The 16,363-nt window shown below is 34.0% G+C and overlaps 2 protein-coding genes and 1 pseudogene across 2 annotated transcripts; all 3 read left to right on the forward strand.

The window, feature by feature from the left end:
- Nucleotides 1-2,017: 2,017 nt before the first annotated feature.
- LOC128187466 (uncharacterized) lies at nt 2,018-3,454 on the forward strand. Its single transcript, XM_052857899.1, has 4 exons — nt 2,018-2,556; nt 2,668-2,818; nt 3,110-3,196; nt 3,434-3,454. The coding sequence occupies exons 1-4, from the start codon at nt 2,018-2,020 to the stop codon at nt 3,452-3,454; spliced, it is 798 nt and encodes a 265-aa protein (XP_052713859.1).
- A 1,070-nt stretch (nt 3,455-4,524) lies between these two features.
- LOC128187467 (uncharacterized) lies at nt 4,525-6,497 on the forward strand (annotated as a pseudogene).
- Nucleotides 6,498-13,465: 6,968 nt separating this feature from the next.
- On the forward strand, nt 13,466-15,985 carry LOC128189461 (uncharacterized). Its single transcript, XM_052861083.1, has 6 exons — nt 13,466-13,599; nt 13,704-13,759; nt 13,853-14,649; nt 14,855-15,005; nt 15,569-15,652; nt 15,854-15,985. The coding sequence occupies exons 2-6, from the start codon at nt 13,715-13,717 to the stop codon at nt 15,872-15,874; spliced, it is 1,098 nt and encodes a 365-aa protein (XP_052717043.1). The 5' UTR covers nt 13,466-13,599; nt 13,704-13,714; the 3' UTR covers nt 15,875-15,985.
- Nucleotides 15,986-16,363: the final 378 nt, after the last annotated feature.

Consider the following 16,363-nt stretch of genomic DNA (forward strand, 5'->3'; position numbering starts at 1 on the left):
GTTCCAGATAACTTTGAAAAATCAGGATGTCTTGATAACTTTATTTCATTCAACTATGGTTATTACTGCAGTTTCGTATCTTAACGGTAGAGTAGTTAAAGCAATTTCTTAATTATTTCTAGTATTTTTAAGGAGGTGGGCATCTATCTGAAATGTAGCTAGCCTATATAAATTGAGTTACACGTAGATTCCAGGAGAAAAAATTTCCCGTTAAATTGAAGTAATTTATGCTTAGTTTTAAAATTGCATTTTTAAAGGATAAGTTCACTCAGAATGTTTATCACATGCAAAGTTAAAGCATGGACATGGCAAATGAAATATAGGTTTATTTGTTTACAAATACAAATACAAATACAAATATTTTATTGGCACAAACACAATTACAATAATTGGCAAAGGCCCAATGAATATATAAGAACATCATTGTATGTTTACAATAGTTGCATGTACAGTATATATATTTTTTCTGATCTATATAGATCAGTTTAACAATTCCTTAGACTAATTGACATCTGTGTTCAAAGCAGTCATTCATGAATTTAACAGTAATATTTAAAATAGTATGTATTTCACTATTTAAACATACATGTAAAATGTATCTTTCTTTGTCCAAATTATTGGCAATATTTATTTTACTTATCTTATAAAAATTACTAAAATAGCTGTTCCTTAGATGAGAATAGGCTTTACATTGAAAAAGAAAATGAGTTTCATCTTCAATTGCACCAGTTTTACAAGCATTACAATATCTTTCATTCCTAATTGTGGCATTATATCTACCACTTTCTATTGCAAGTTTATGTGCACTTAATCTTATTCTACTAATAGAGGATCTCTCAGATCTTTTCCTGAGTATATCAACATAAGGACTTCTTTTTCTCATATATAATTTTTGAAAAAATGAAAGTTTTTCTGAACTAAAAATTTTTGATGATTGCTCTTGGATACATTGGTCAATGATTCTTTGCTTTATGTTTGGTAAAAAGTGTTGGATTGTGCTTTTATAATTACTAATGTTTGAGAATCCCAAATTGTCTAGGATGCCATAAATTTTCTTAGTCCAGGAATTGGAATTGATCGTTCCCTGATATAATTTAAATGCAAAAGAATTAGATGTTATCAAGTGATTCCAATATTTAATGCTTGAGAATGAGATTTTAGACCAAAGTGGTAACCTGTTTAATTCTGCCAAACAACCAGCATTAGATGCTTTGCAATGTAATCCAAGTATATCTTTAAGAAATTTTACATGAAATTTTTCGATAACTGAAATATCTTTACATTCGCAGATCCAAAATCTGTATTGCCAGATTGGGTGGGTGGGTGGGTGCGTGTCCGAGGTCTATTTTTGGTAATTTTATTATATGAATTAATATGTAACACCCCAACACCCCCCGATCTGTGTATGGTTTAGGTGGGATATGTATAACATGTCAATAGATAACGTGACGTCACAATCAAAGTCACGTGATATAACGTCATAATAAAAACAACACAATCAGCATCACAACAGCATACAAAGAAGAAAATTGGCAGGTAATGAAATATTGCATGTTTTTCGATAGTTTGCACAATGAAATATTGCATGTATGTATATAAATATCATATTTAATATGTGGTTATAGCTAGAAGATATCTCTCGTTTCAGATCACAGTGAAATGGAGTCAAAATCAGATACTGGAAACGGTCCAGTTATCAATATGGTATGTATATCACGTTTTAATACAAGTACCATCGATAATTTTTAAAGTTGCAACGGAAATAAACAATCACTTCTCTCATGTACTTATCAAGGAACGGGTTCCAATCACAGAGGGCCAGAAGATTCATCGTTCAGATGACAAGAGAGCGAATGGAATCAGAGATGGAGAAATCTAGCGTCGGATTAAGAATATTCCCGTATTGGAGGAAAGAAGACTACTCGCGCTAGAAAGGCACGTCAAACGTAAACGGAGGAGACGGCCGTACGTTAAAAAGATAAAGAGTTCGGACAAAACAGAGCAGCAGCTTCAAAAAATGCCAGACGACCAAGGGGCGTTTGATTTTAAGAATGAAAAGGTACAAGATTTTGAAGGGAAAGGGAAAGAGGATAGCATTCAGAATGAAGTCGATGGTAATGGGATGGAAGCTTTAGAGACATATGAAGAGAAGCAAACTGATCCGCGAACAACAAATGAACTAATTGAGGATTTTGAAGTTCACCCAACAAAGGATGTACAATTTGATAAGTTGGTTAAATACTTACTTGACGGAGTAAAATCAGAAATGATAAAGAAAGTTGAAGAAGGATTAAAGAGCCAGAGCGAAGTGAAACAGTCGGAGGTTGAAGAGGAAGCCTTGGGTCAAATAAAAAAGGATGAAGGGGCTGGTATGGAGGTTAAGCAAGAAAATGAAGAAAATGTCACTCGCCTGAAAAAAGTAAACACTTCGCCGCCCGAAGAAGCTAGGCACGGAAATGATGAAGGCTTGAAGAAAGAGAAAGAAATCTTTCAAAATGAAGGACACCAACTTTTGGAGAAAGCAAAAGATAATGACAACAAAATTGTTGATATCAGGTAAAATATTTACTTTTTTCTATTACTTTATAAACTCTACCTGTGAAACTGATCAGTTTAAGTAAATTTCAATGAAGCAATCCAATAATTGCAAATTAAATTTTATCTCAGAGAGGAAAATGCTGTAAAAAGTTTCAAAGCACCAGTTACCGGATCAAAGGAGCCTAAACCAAAAGACCCTGAATTGGAAGCCGTCAAATCCAACCAGCTGATAAAACGTGAAGTAGATGAAGAAAAGACTGGCTTCGACACAAGAAACAAGGTAATGAGCTATTTATCCAAAGTTTTGTTTAATTGGAAAGAAGGGAAGACGTCAATGTTAATTGCTTCCCCCAAAAATCTTTGGTATTATACACACTGAAATGGATACACATTGGTGCCGATGTTTTCGATCCAATTTTTACTTATAATGACTTTATCCACTGAAATAAGATTTATAACTTGTCATTGTGTATTATTACGATTTATAACTTTTCATTAAGTATTTATACGGGTAAAAGAACTATTTCGCTTTTCTTTTCATTGTCTTTTTACGCTTTTCTATTGATTCCAGCTTGTTCTTGATGACTATGAAGATAATGATGATGATGATGGCTTTATGCCGAGAAAATTGTTTTTCTTCAGCTTTTCTGAATTTAAGGTAATTCTTAACGCCTGTGTTTCACTTGTATGTTTATTTCATGGCAGATTTATGTTTTAGAATTTATGAACTGTGCTTGAATTCACAAACTCACACTAGTATGGTTAACCCTGATAGATTGGCGCCTTAAAAGAACTGTGTCCCTCTATCATTTTATAACTTTGGTTTTATGGTACGTGTACACAAAATGAACACGTACAGATATTTTTTAAGATGATTTCATTTCGTTTCTTTTAGAAAGAAGAAACCTGCGCTTAATGGAAGATTAAGGAATTATCAACAAAAACGACACGTCACCTCAACACCCGGTTAATTTGTTAAATGTTGTTACGATATTAGAAATAGAATAAGTTCTTTATATGTTGGTTATGTGTTGGTATCTAACAGTACTTCATTAAAACCATTACATGTAACATGGTTTCTTTGCTTTCTGTATCGTTTTTGTGACTTCGAAGAGCTTGAACATGCGGCTAAAAAGTCGATCAAGATTGATAGGTGCATCAATTGCACAAAAAACCTCGGACACTACAGGCACGAAAGATCGTTTTTGAAAGGGTGGGCTGCGAGGGGACAGACTCATCCAAACATTCTTGACAAGAAAAAAATTTTAATTCAATTTTCACATGGTCCAAAAAGATGGAGGGGGATGGGGACTCTTTGATAGTTTACTATCTTATATGTAAATTTAAGAGAGAAAAAAATTGCTCCGACAAAAGGTTTTTTTACGGGGGGGGGGGATCCTCTGCCCCCATTTGATGCTGCATGCTTGCACGATCACTTAAATCTTGTCTGTGTTTGGTCTACGAGGGTATTGGCACTCAATTTTGCGCACCTCCAGGAAACGCAATACTGGTACCCACTTCGATGTCATCATTGTTAATATCACATATTTTTTCAAAATATTACGATTTTTCACATTATCCCTCCAAGGATTTCAGCCATTTATAAAATTATTCATAACCCGCATGGATCAACAAAGAAAGCGTTTTATTGTTTATATTAATATTTTTCTTTTAGTTAATTAATAAATTGATTATGAAAAGTAAATTAAAATCACTTAATTACTGTTAATGTACATAAGTACGTTAGCCAAAAGAAACAGCCAAATCGTCTCCTGTGAGACTTCGAGTCTGACATTATCATGATTATTTCGTGCAGTACGTGACTTTTCTTAGGTCGCTGTAGGTTTCGACCAATCGATCAAGAGGGCGTGTAAATTTTAAGTCCTGTCAGTTTCTTGTCCGTTTCAGTCGCTGTAATTTCGACCAATCTATAAATAGGGCATGTAGATTTCAGTCTGGCTGTTTCTATAGAGCTATGAATTAACTATGAGTTTCCGTATAAAGAAATAGAGGGAATAATACTTGGTAGATGTAAATAATAAAATATATTAAAAACACTGTAAATATATTAATTAATACAGCAAGACTTGGTAGGACTGCTCTTTATCAGATCGGCGAGCAATCTCAATAACTTGACATACAAAATATGATCCCTTGAGCGAACGCATTCATTTGGAAGATTATCGAAACCTATACTCTGTCCCAAGATATTCTGGATTCACATTTGGCTTAATTGCTTGATATTTATAAATACCTCAGGATTCAAACGATGTTCATTCAAAAGTATGAAAAATTTCCAAGATTTCTCAGTCGAAACGCCCCCGTTAGCTTATCAGGTTTCAATACAATGCTGAAAAATGTGATGTCTACGGAGATTTTGTATTGCAGCAAGCCCGGATGATAACGTTGAAAAATTGCGCGATGTATTCCGAGTGTATTCCGAATGGAGAAAAGATGTAAACATTCCCCATTATAAATCTCCGTAAGGAATCTGTTTTCGTTCCTGTGAATTTTTCCGAGTGAAAGTTGATAATGTGCCAATGAAATTATCTTGGAAAATATCCCTTTCAACTATTTCATTTGCACTTCTTTCACAGGTATGTGTATTTTTAATAAAAATCGTCCAAATGTGCTGCATAAATATCTTGGGACAGACTATAAAACACTAATAATTCCAGAATTTAAAAGTCATAAAGGTCACGAGAAATTTGGTACCTTGGAATAAAAGGCGGTTCTTCAATATCACAAAGCTATCGAAATATGAGGAAACATAAACCAAAAATAGAAGAATTCCATTATGTTGAACAAATTCTGTCACACATATAGAAAATATAGAAAAACTGATGGAAGAAGCCTGTGACGCTAGAGATAAAAGTAGTGGAAGATCTAGCGAAAGTGAGTCACGTTATTTGGTCCAATTCCGAGCTCGCCCAAGAGAAATTCAAAACTCACGACACGATCACCGAGTTCTTGGATAACTACAAGTTCCCAAAGGTGGACAGAAAGTTTATTCTTCCTACAGGCTTCAGGGCAGTGCGAGGCAACAAAGCCAAGGAACCCACATGTGGCACTTTTGGTGGAACACGATGCCCTGTCTGACATAAGGCACCCTAGCTGCCACAGTCTGATTGTAGAGGCGGGTGTGGCTATTGCAATTGCAACTAAAGCATTTTTAAAAGCAGCCTGTAATCCTTTCATGAAGGTCAGTTTGCTGAGCACTCCGGCTAGGAACAGAGATGAGGGAAGTTGTCCTTCATAAAAGCTCAAATATTCCAAGATGTCGATTTTACAATGACCGCACACCCCTCCTCTCAGTATTATATCTTCAGACCAAATTATGTAGCCATTTCAGAAGTATCTGTGCATTTCACTTGAGTAGAGGCTCATGTGGCTTAGTTTCCTTTGCAAAGAGTTAATGCCCTTGATGCGACGATCTTGTGCAACAACAATACGGCTAGATGCTTCACGGCCTAAGAACTTACCAAGGACTGCAGCCCTGTAGTATTGGTCCAAAACCCCTAAAGAAATTGGAAAAAACGCTGAAGAACTGTGTGGGTGGTGCATCTGTGGTATCAGACTGTGATGCTATAATGAAGTTACATTCTACCTTCCTCGAGCTGTTGACTAATAAAGAGATGACTTGAGGCTCATGAAGGGAACGCCAGTCGACTGGGTATACAGACAGACACAGACTAGGAGTCCATTCTGAAGAATCTCGGGGGCTCCACTGACGTCGGCAATAAGTCGTATGACGGTCCTGCTATACACACCGAGTGTTTGAGATAAGAGCAGACTGTAACACCCATGCACTCCATGTGTTCCACTGCTGTGCTGATGATATAAAAGCCTAAAAATATACCTCAGACATGGCCAAGGCTCTAACTATGACTTTCATTGATATTATGCTTAAAGCAGAACTATTTTATAGAATTAAAGCTGAATTTGAAGAAGAAATTTAGTGATGAAACATGAATTAGAACTTTCCAATTTTTAAAAAGAAATTGACGTCCCTTGAAGATGAGTATGCATGTACATTTTAGCCCACTTTTCTAAAATAACGTTTCTTAGTTTATGTTTGGATTGGCAAATTGAGCTTTTATAAATTATACTTCAGATAATTACATATACAGTATTATAATGATTTTATCAGTGAAGAAAAAACCTTGGTTATGGTTATGCCAGAGGTACATCCTCAACAACGAAAACTAATTAGTCCAGTATATTAAAATAGCAAACCAAATTTACATGTAGAGTGTCATCAAATCTGTAGATTTTTCAAAATTGAAGTCAAAATAGATACTCTACTACCAAGAACAGATAGATTACGTCACATGTATCATGATTTAATCGGATTGTGCTATATGGTTGAAAACACTGATTACATGAACAATTTCATCATCTTAGCAGATGAGAGCACACTATTTAAATTTAGATGCTTTAAAGATGATTCAACATATATATGCCATTGATTGAATAGAAAAAAAAGGTATTAAGTATTATGTATTTGCCCATTTTTATGACTGACACCCAGATGATAATCAATGTTAATTGACTGAAAATTTCCGTCATTCTGCAAGAATTCATCTTGATATTTCCAGTTTAATAAATATACTTCGAACAGCCATTATTTAAACAAAGTCTTACTGTTGAACAGCGAGATTTTGTCCGTATGGTACTATTACGTATAGTGCATACATTCAAGTGAATAAGTTAACTTAAGGTACCAGATAAGTAATCTCACAAATTGAAAATGGCCACTATTTCTATATTAGAACTACTTTTTCTCATTAAATACAGTTGATATGTTTGCATTTAGAGTGTAACATAGTTTTTAACAATATAATATATAAGAGGAGAATTTGCCATTTACAAATTTATAACGAATGGAGCGTATACAAATGTCACACTTGCATCTTATGGATTATGAATCAGTCATTTATTAAACTCTGTTAGTCTTACAGCTGAGGATTTACATGTAGGAATGGTTACACACAATGTTCGAAGGCTCAGTTAAAGAGTTTAAAATTAACATTTCTCTATTTACATGTACATGCAACGAATAACACATTTAGAATACTGAAATAAATAATAACGTAAATACATGACTGTACATGTAGCATACTGAACCCTTTGGCTTTACATACGTTTTAAAAAAACATTAAACATATCTAATTCACTCAATGTACTGAATACAGTGCCATTTTCACCCCGTGTAATTGGCCCTCCTACACTTGCAAACAGTTTCGCCCCGTCTTGAATTCGCCCAGATACAGCTGTGTTAAAAGAAAGATAATTTGAGACATTGGAATTCGCTCAGTCTTAAGGTGGCATGGGACGTCTGTCGATATTAATGTAGATTAAAGTACATAATAATTAGAATAATTTCACCGGTTTAGAAAATTTAGCCAAAATTGTAAAATCCCCAGCCGGTTTCGAACTCCTGACTTACATATTCGTAGGAAATCCTCTATGCCACTACGCTACGCGGATAAGTGATTATGTTGGGAAAGAAACTACGGCAATCGGTTTTTAGAACGCAGTTCGCAGTTCGCAATTGAATAGTGAACTGCGTTCTATAGAACGCAGTTTGCAATTCGAAATTTAGTGCGATTGAATAGTGAACTGCGTTCTATCTAGAACGCAGTTCGCAATTCAAAATTTAGAATTCATATTTGGGGCCCGCTTGCCTTATATGCAATTGAATAGTGAACTGCGTTCTATAGAACGCAGTTCGCAATTCAAAATTTAGTGCGATTGAATAGTGAACTGCGTTCTATCTAGAACGCAGTTCGCAATTCAAAATTTAGAATTCATATTTTGGGCCCGCTTGCCTTATATGCAATTGAATAGTGAACTGCGTTCTATAGAACGCAGTTTGCAATTGAAAATTTAGTGCGATTGAATAGTGAACTGCGTTCTAGATAGAACGCAGTTCGCAATTCAAAATTTAGAATTCATATTTGGGGCCCGCTTGCCTTATATGCAATTGAATAGTGAACTGCGTTCTATCTAGAACGCAGTTCGCAATTCAAAAATAAGAATTCATACTTGAGGCCCGCTTGCCTTATATGCAATTGAATAGCGAACTGCGTTCTATCTAGAACGCAGTTCGCAATTCAAAATTTAGAATTCATACTTGGGGCCCGCTTGCCTTATATGCATTTGAATAGTGAACTGCTCTCTATCTAGAACGCAGTTCGCAATTCAAATTGTTGATTAGTGAACTGCGTTCTATTTAGAACGCAGTTCGCAATTCAAAATTTAGAATTCATATTTGAGGCCCGATTGCCTTATATGCAATTGAATAGTGAACTGTTCTATCTAGAACGCAGTTCGCAATTCAAATTTAGAATTCATATTTGGGTAGTTTTTAGCTCACCGAAACGAAGTCGGGGGGAGCTTATGCTATACCCTCGGCGTCGGCGTCCGAACCTGGTTAAAGTTTTTGTTGCAGGTCCTGTATCTAAGTTATTACTTGTCCTATCTTCACCAAACTTGCATGGATGATGCATCTTGACCTACTCATGGACTTGAAAGACCTGAATGCTGAATCAGGGCCATGAGTTTCAGATGCTGGAGGAGGTTAAGGTTTTAGGAGCAAGTTAAAATTTTTGGTGCAGGTGCCCTTTGATAGCAATTTATAGGTCCTAACTTCACCAAACTTGCATGGATGGTGCATCTTATGATACTGATGCCTCTGACATGCTTTAATGCTGAATCTGAGCCTTAGGTTTCAGATGCTGGATGAGGTTAAGGTTTTTAGAGCTGGTTAAAGTTTTTGGAGCAGGTGCCCTCTGATGATTATATCTTAGTTATTACTGGTCCTAACTTCACCAAACTTGCATAGATGGTGTGTCGTATGATACTGATGCCTCTGACAGGAAGGAATGCCGAATCCGAGCCATAGGTTTCGGATGCTGGATGAGGTTAAGGTTTTTAGAGCTGGTTAAAGTTTTTGGAGCAGGTGCCCTTTGATGATTATAACTTAGTTATCAGTGGTCTTAACTTCACCAAACTTATATGGATGGTGCGTCTTATAATAATGATGCACCTGACAGGCATGAATTCTGAATCTGAGCCATAGGTTTCGGATGCTGAAGGAGGTTAAGGTTTTAAGAGTTTGTTAAAGTTTTTGGAGCAGGTGCCCTCTGATGATTATATCTTAGTTATTACTGGTCCTAACTTCATAAAACTTGCATGGATGATACGTCTTATGATACTGATGCACCTGGCAGGCTTGAATGCTGAATCTGAGGCGTATGTTTCGGATGCTGGATGAGATTTGTTTTTTTGGAACAGGTCACATATTTTATAGATAATAGCCTGCATAGTTGATTTAACTATAATATTAATGAACTGCAGAGGTAGCTTCAGATGCAGATCTCCATTATCAAGGATGCTAAAAAAAATTATCCTATCTAAAACCTGCTTGATAGATGTGTTCGTTGTTAAATGATATAATATGATTCCTATGATATAGTATTGTATGATTTGATACACTATTGTTTTATATGATACAATATTATATCATATATTATATTGTAAAAAGTAATATGATACGATATGATATTGTATCAATTTTTTTGTACATTATGATATGATATTGTATTGTGATATTGTTATGTTTAGTATTGTTTATTATGATACAAAATTGTATAATATGATATTGTATAATATCTCATATATTATATTTTATCACATGTTATTTCATATGATATTGCAACATAATATAGTATCATATGATATGATATTGTATAATATATATCATATCATATCATATGATACGATATGATATTGTATCAATTTTTTTGTACATTATGATATGTTATTGTATTGTGATATTGTTATGTATAGTATTGTTTATTATGATACAATATTGTATTATATGATATTGTATAATATCACATATATTATATTTTATCACATGCTATTTCATATGATATTGCAACATAATATAGTATCATATGATATGATATTTTATAATATATATCATATCATATCATATCATATGATACGATATTGTATAAAATGAGATTGGTTTATATAATATATTATTATATTAATATATGAAAATGTATTATATGATATTGTATAATGTGATATTGTATCATATAATTCAATAAAGTATACTATGATATTGTATTATATAATATAGTACTATATCACATGATATTGTATCAATTGATATGATACAATGTTGTAGCTAATTTTATTGTATCATATGATACAATATCTTACATTGTATCAAATATGATACAATATCATACATACAATATCATGCTATAATATTATACAGTATAATATTGTGATGCATTATGTGATATGATATTGTATCATATATTATTATAATGTATCATATCATATCAATATCATAATATATTATGATATTGTATTATGTGATCAAATACAATAATGTATAACAAGATACAATGTCATATCATATGTTACAATATCATATTTCATCATTATTTATTACAGTATTTTATTGTAATATATGATATATATTTTACTGGTATCATAGGATTCAATATAGTATTTTATATTATCGTATTGATAAACATTGTATCATATAATACCCTATGAAATGAACATATGATTATTATACAATTTTATTATATGGTATTGTTATACGATATTTTGTCAAAACAGTATCCATGTATATCCAAGGTCATTAACTATGATTTTCAAATAATATGATAAAGGTGGTCTCATAAAGGTGATTCCTCAAAAAGGTGATCCCTCGTCTCGGTGAGCTTTGTAATCTATTATTACCTATGTTTAAGAATTCGGCTTATATGCAATTGAATAGTGAACTGCGTTCTATCTAGAAAGCAATTCGCAATTCGAAATTTATAATTCATATTTGGGACCTGAATTTTTCAGGGGCATCTACTAGTGGTATTTCACTACCACTGGGAAAATATGGTGATGCAGTTATCTATAGTTTCTGAGAATCGGGCTTATATGCAATTGAATACTGTGGTTTCATTAATATTCAAGGGCATCAATTTTCGTGGATAAAGTGAAAAGCACAATATCAAGTATACGTAAATTAGTGGCCAATGAACCTATCAATACAAAATGTTAATTAAAATTGCACTTCAATGAATATTTAATTTCGTGGATCAACTAAACAATGATCCACGAAATTCATATCCTTATCTAGTGACACACTAGTAACTATATTTTTATTCATATGCACTGATAATAAATGAAAATAATATATATATTTCAAAGTACATTTTATTTATTTTTTATCCATGCTTGCGTGCATGCATATTTCAGCATGCGCAGTCTAATATTTCCGGACACGACTTCCTACTAGATTGTGAAACTTGCAAAGTTGCGTTAGCGCGACGGCGTGTTAAGCAAAGTTGTGTTAGCGCGACGGCGTGTTGTGCAAAGTTGTGTTAGCGCGATGGCGTGTTGTGCAAAGTTGCGTTAGCGCGACGGTGTGTTGTGTACATGTGTTAGCGCAATGTCTCGTTTATCTGAACGCGTTGTCACGCTAATGCAAATGGCCCTATCCGGACACCATACAGATCTCAAAACTATAGATTACTGCATCACCAAATTTCACAGTGGTAGTGAAATACCACTAGTAGATGCCCCTGAAAATTTCGGGCCCCAAAAATGAATTGCGAACTGCGTTCTAGAACGCAGTTCACTATTCAATTGCATATAAGGCAATCGGGCCCCAAATATAAATTCTAAATTTTGAATCGCGAACTGCATTCTTGATAGAACGCAGTTCGCTATTCAATTGCATATAAGGCAATCGGGCGCCAATTATTAATTCTAGATTTTGAATTGCGAACTGCGTTCTAGATAGAACGCAGTTCACTATTCAATTGCATATAAGGCAATCGGGCCCCAAGTATGAATTCTAAATTTTGAATTGCGAACTGCGTTCTAGATAGAACGCAGTTCACTATTCAATCGCACTAAATTTTGAATTGCGAACTGCGTTCTATAGAACGCAGTTCACTATTCAATTGCATATAAGGCAAGCGGACCCCAAGTATGAATTCTAAATTTTGAATTGCGAACTGCGTTCTAGATAGAACGCAGTTCACTATTCAATTGCACTAAATTTTGAATTGCGAACTGCGTTCTATAGAACGCAGTTCACTATTCAATTGCATATAAGGCAAGCGGACCCTAAGTATGAATTCTAAATTTTGAATTGCGAACTGCGTTCTAGATAGAACGCAGTTCACTATTCAATCGCACTGAATTTTGAATTGCAAACTGCGTTCTATAGAACGCAGTTCACTATTCAATTGCATATAAGGCAAGCGGGCCCCAAATATGAATTCTAAATTTTGAATTGCGAACTGCGTTCTAGATAGAACGCAGTTCACTATTCAACAATTTGAATTGCGAACTGCGTTCTAAATAGAACGCAGTTCACTATTCAATTGCATATAAGGCAAACAGGCCCCAAATATGAATTCTAAATTTTGAATTGCGACTGCGTTCTAGATAGAACGCAGTTCGCTATTCAACAATTTGAATTGCGAACTGCGTTCTAGATAGAACGCAGTTCACTATTCAATTGCATATAAGGCAAGCGGGCCCCAAGTATGAATTCAAAATTTTGAATTGCGAACTGCGTTCTAGATAGAACGCAGTTCACTATTCAATCGCACTAAATTTTAAATTGCGAACTGCGAACTGCGAACTGCGTTCTAAAAACCGATTGCCAGAAACTACTCAATAATTACACTTCATTTTAATATTTATTTCGATAAACTATACGTCACAACATTGAGGTGTCATATATCATCTTAAATCGCCCGCTGACAACGAGGGCAAAAGAGGTGAAAATAAAACGGGGGCGAATTTTTTTTCTTGTATTTAGTATATCACATGCAAAGTTCACGAACATGAGGAATACATTATTAAGGTTATTTTAGTGACACATGTAAACTATCACAATGTCACATATTAGACAACAGTTAACATGACGTCATAATCAAAGTCACATGGTATAACGTCACAATCAAACCACGATCAACCCATTAAGCATCACAACGGCATACAAAGAAGAGTTGGCAGGTAATGAAATGCATGGTTTCGGTATTTTGCACAATGAAATATTGCATGTATGTATATAAATATTATATCTGTGATGTGATTATAGAAGATATCTCTCGTTTTAGACCAAGGTGAAATGGAGTCAAAATCAGATATTGGAAACGGTCCAGTTATCAATATGGTGTGTAAAATTATGCTTTCATACAAGTATCTTTGATAATTCATAAAGTTGTAACGGAATTGAACAATCACTTTTGTACATGATTTTTTTTAGGAACGGGTTCCAATCACAGAGGGTCAAGAGATTCAACGTCCAGATGAAAAGATAACAAATAAAATCAGAGATGGAGAAATCCAACGACGGATTAAGAATATCCCCGTATTGGAGGAAAGAAGACTACTTGCGCTAGAAAGGCACATCAAGCGTAAACGGAGGAGACGACCGTACGTCAAAAAGATGAAGAGTTCGGACAAAACGGAGGACCAACTTGGCAAAACCATGACGGCTACCAATGAAAAAATGCCAAAAGACCCTGGGTCGTTTAATTTTAAGGATGAGGGTTTACAAGTATTTGAAGGAAAAGAAAAAGAAGTTCGCAGTCATAATGAAGTCGAGGGTACTGAAATGGTGGTCTTTGATAAATATGAGAAGAAGCAAACTGATCTACAAGCGACTTATGAACTGATCGAGAATTTTGAAGTTCAGTCAACAAAGATGGATGTCGCAAAATATCAGCAACAGGATGTACAGTTTGACAAGTTGATTGAATACGTGCTCGACATAGTAAAATCAGAAATAGCGGATAAAGTTGAAGAAGGATTAAAGAGCCAGAGCGAAGTTAAACAGTCGGAGGGTGAAGAGGGTCAAATCGAAAAGGATGAGGGGACTGGTATGGAGGTGAAGCAAGAAAGGGGAGAAAAATTCACTCACATGAAAGAAGTAAACACTTTACCTCCTGAATATGCTCGGCAAGTAAATGATGAAGACTCGAAGAAAGAGAAAGAAAAATGTCAAGATGAAGGACATTTGGAGAGAGCAAAGGAGAATGACAACAAAATTGTTGATATCGGGTAAAATAACTATCTACTTTTCTCTATTTCTTCATACATTGTTCCTGAAATTGATCTGATTGATCAATGATATTTTACATAGTTCCATCTCCTTTTTTTTGAAGAAGTAAATCTAAAGGTAAAGTTTCAATTTATCAATACAATTATAACAAGAACATCTACAACATTTTATATTCTATTTGATAAAAGTAAATTTTGTTCTCAGAGATGAAATCGCAGAGCAAAGTTCCAAAACATCAAGTTCTGGATCAATGGAGCCCAAGCCAAAAGATCCTGAATTGGAAGCCGTCAAAACCAGTCAGCTGATAAAACATGAAGTCGATGATGGAAAGACTGGTTTCAATGTAAGAAACAAGGTAATATAACATTTCATTATTATTTTACATTTTTTTATCAAGAAAAATATGAAAAAACTCATCAAACTGTGATGAGCTATTTATTCAAAGTTTTGATTACTCTGGAATCAATAGATTTCGTGGTGACTCAATTTTCTTGGAATTCGTGGGTACATTTCACCTTCGAAAAACATCCTCCACGAATAAATAAATTAGGGTTATGAAGTCCTATTCCCTTATGTAAGTATGAGAGAATACACGATATTACGTCCCCACGAACTTAATTGTAAAATTAAAGCAAACCCAGAAAATTGGCCCTCTTAAATTTTAATTATTCCTTAGTAATTTGAGAGGGGACAAGACATACATGTACATGTATATGTTTTTTTCTAAAGTATTTGATATAAATGGTCTTCATTGCACTGAAATTGATACACACTGATGAGAAAAAAGTTTTCGGTCTATTTTTTCTTATAATGACTCTATCCACTAAAATATGATTTATCACTTGTCATTTAGCATTGAACCGCTTGTTACAACTGCTAAAAAGAATAACGATTCTCTAATTTTCATTTGATTTTTAGCTTGCCCTCGAGGACGATGAAGATGATGATGATGATGGCTTCATGCCGAGAAAGCTATTTTTCTTTAGCTTTTCTAAATTTAAGGTAATTTTTTACGTCTACATGTATGTAATATTTGTAAAGATTCATTAATTGGCAAATATACAACAATAAATCTTTTTTTTAATTTAGCACAGCTATTGTTCACGCTGGTTGATTGCTTTTTACAACTTTTTTATGAATGCAATTATATCGAATACGTACATGAATACTTTAAGATGTGTTTTTTTATTTCGTTTTTTTTAGAAAGAAGAAATTTCTGCATAATGGAAGAAAAAGATTTATCAGCAAAAAATAAAAAACCAACATTCAACTTCATCAACCAGTTAATTTGTGAGATATTGCTACGAGTTTTAAAAAATAAATCATGTTCTGTAAATGCCATTTATGCTTTGATTATTTTTTTTTGAAGAGTGTATTTATGAAGAGGATTACGACATGAAAACAATTAAAACGCTTTCGATGGTGGTTTATGTCGGTTTATTTACATTTTCCAGTGTCTTTGTTTATGATAACTTTTCAAATACATTTTGTAAAGAATAGCCCAATACACCAATACATTTCATCAATGAATATTTTATTTAATAATCGTACAATTGCTAAAAAAAAAATATAAATCTAAGTATTAGATAAGGAATCATTCTTTGAATATTATGCGTTGATCAAATACGATCGGTTGTGATCAAATCTATCATAAAGCCTTCGGGCTCAGAGAATGCTAAAAAATGATTTCTTTTTTTCTTCAAATAAAGGTAG

The sequence above is a fragment of the Crassostrea angulata genome, chromosome 6 (genome assembly GCF_025612915.1).
Source record: "Crassostrea angulata isolate pt1a10 chromosome 6, ASM2561291v2, whole genome shotgun sequence".
In the NCBI taxonomy this organism is placed as follows: domain Eukaryota; kingdom Metazoa; phylum Mollusca; class Bivalvia; order Ostreida; family Ostreidae; genus Magallana; species Magallana angulata.

Excerpts from the sequence above, each read along its gene's own strand:
- LOC128187466 (XM_052857899.1), top strand. The coding sequence starts at position 2,018 with ATGCCAGACGACCAAGGGGCGTTTGATTTTAAGAATGAAAAGGTACAA. Across the intron at positions 2,557-2,667 it reads AACAAAATTGTTGATATCAG|AGAGGAAAATGCTGTAAAAA; the intron begins GTAAAATATTTA and ends ATTTTATCTCAG. Across the intron at positions 3,197-3,433 it reads TCAGCTTTTCTGAATTTAAG|AAAGAAGAAACCTGCGCTTA; the intron begins GTAATTCTTAAC and ends CGTTTCTTTTAG.
- LOC128189461 (XM_052861083.1), top strand. The coding sequence starts at position 13,715 with ATGGAGTCAAAATCAGATATTGGAAACGGTCCAGTTATCAATATG. Across the intron at positions 13,760-13,852 it reads ACGGTCCAGTTATCAATATG|GAACGGGTTCCAATCACAGA; the intron begins GTGTGTAAAATT and ends GATTTTTTTTAG. Across the intron at positions 15,006-15,568 it reads GTTTCAATGTAAGAAACAAG|CTTGCCCTCGAGGACGATGA; the intron begins GTAATATAACAT and ends TTTGATTTTTAG.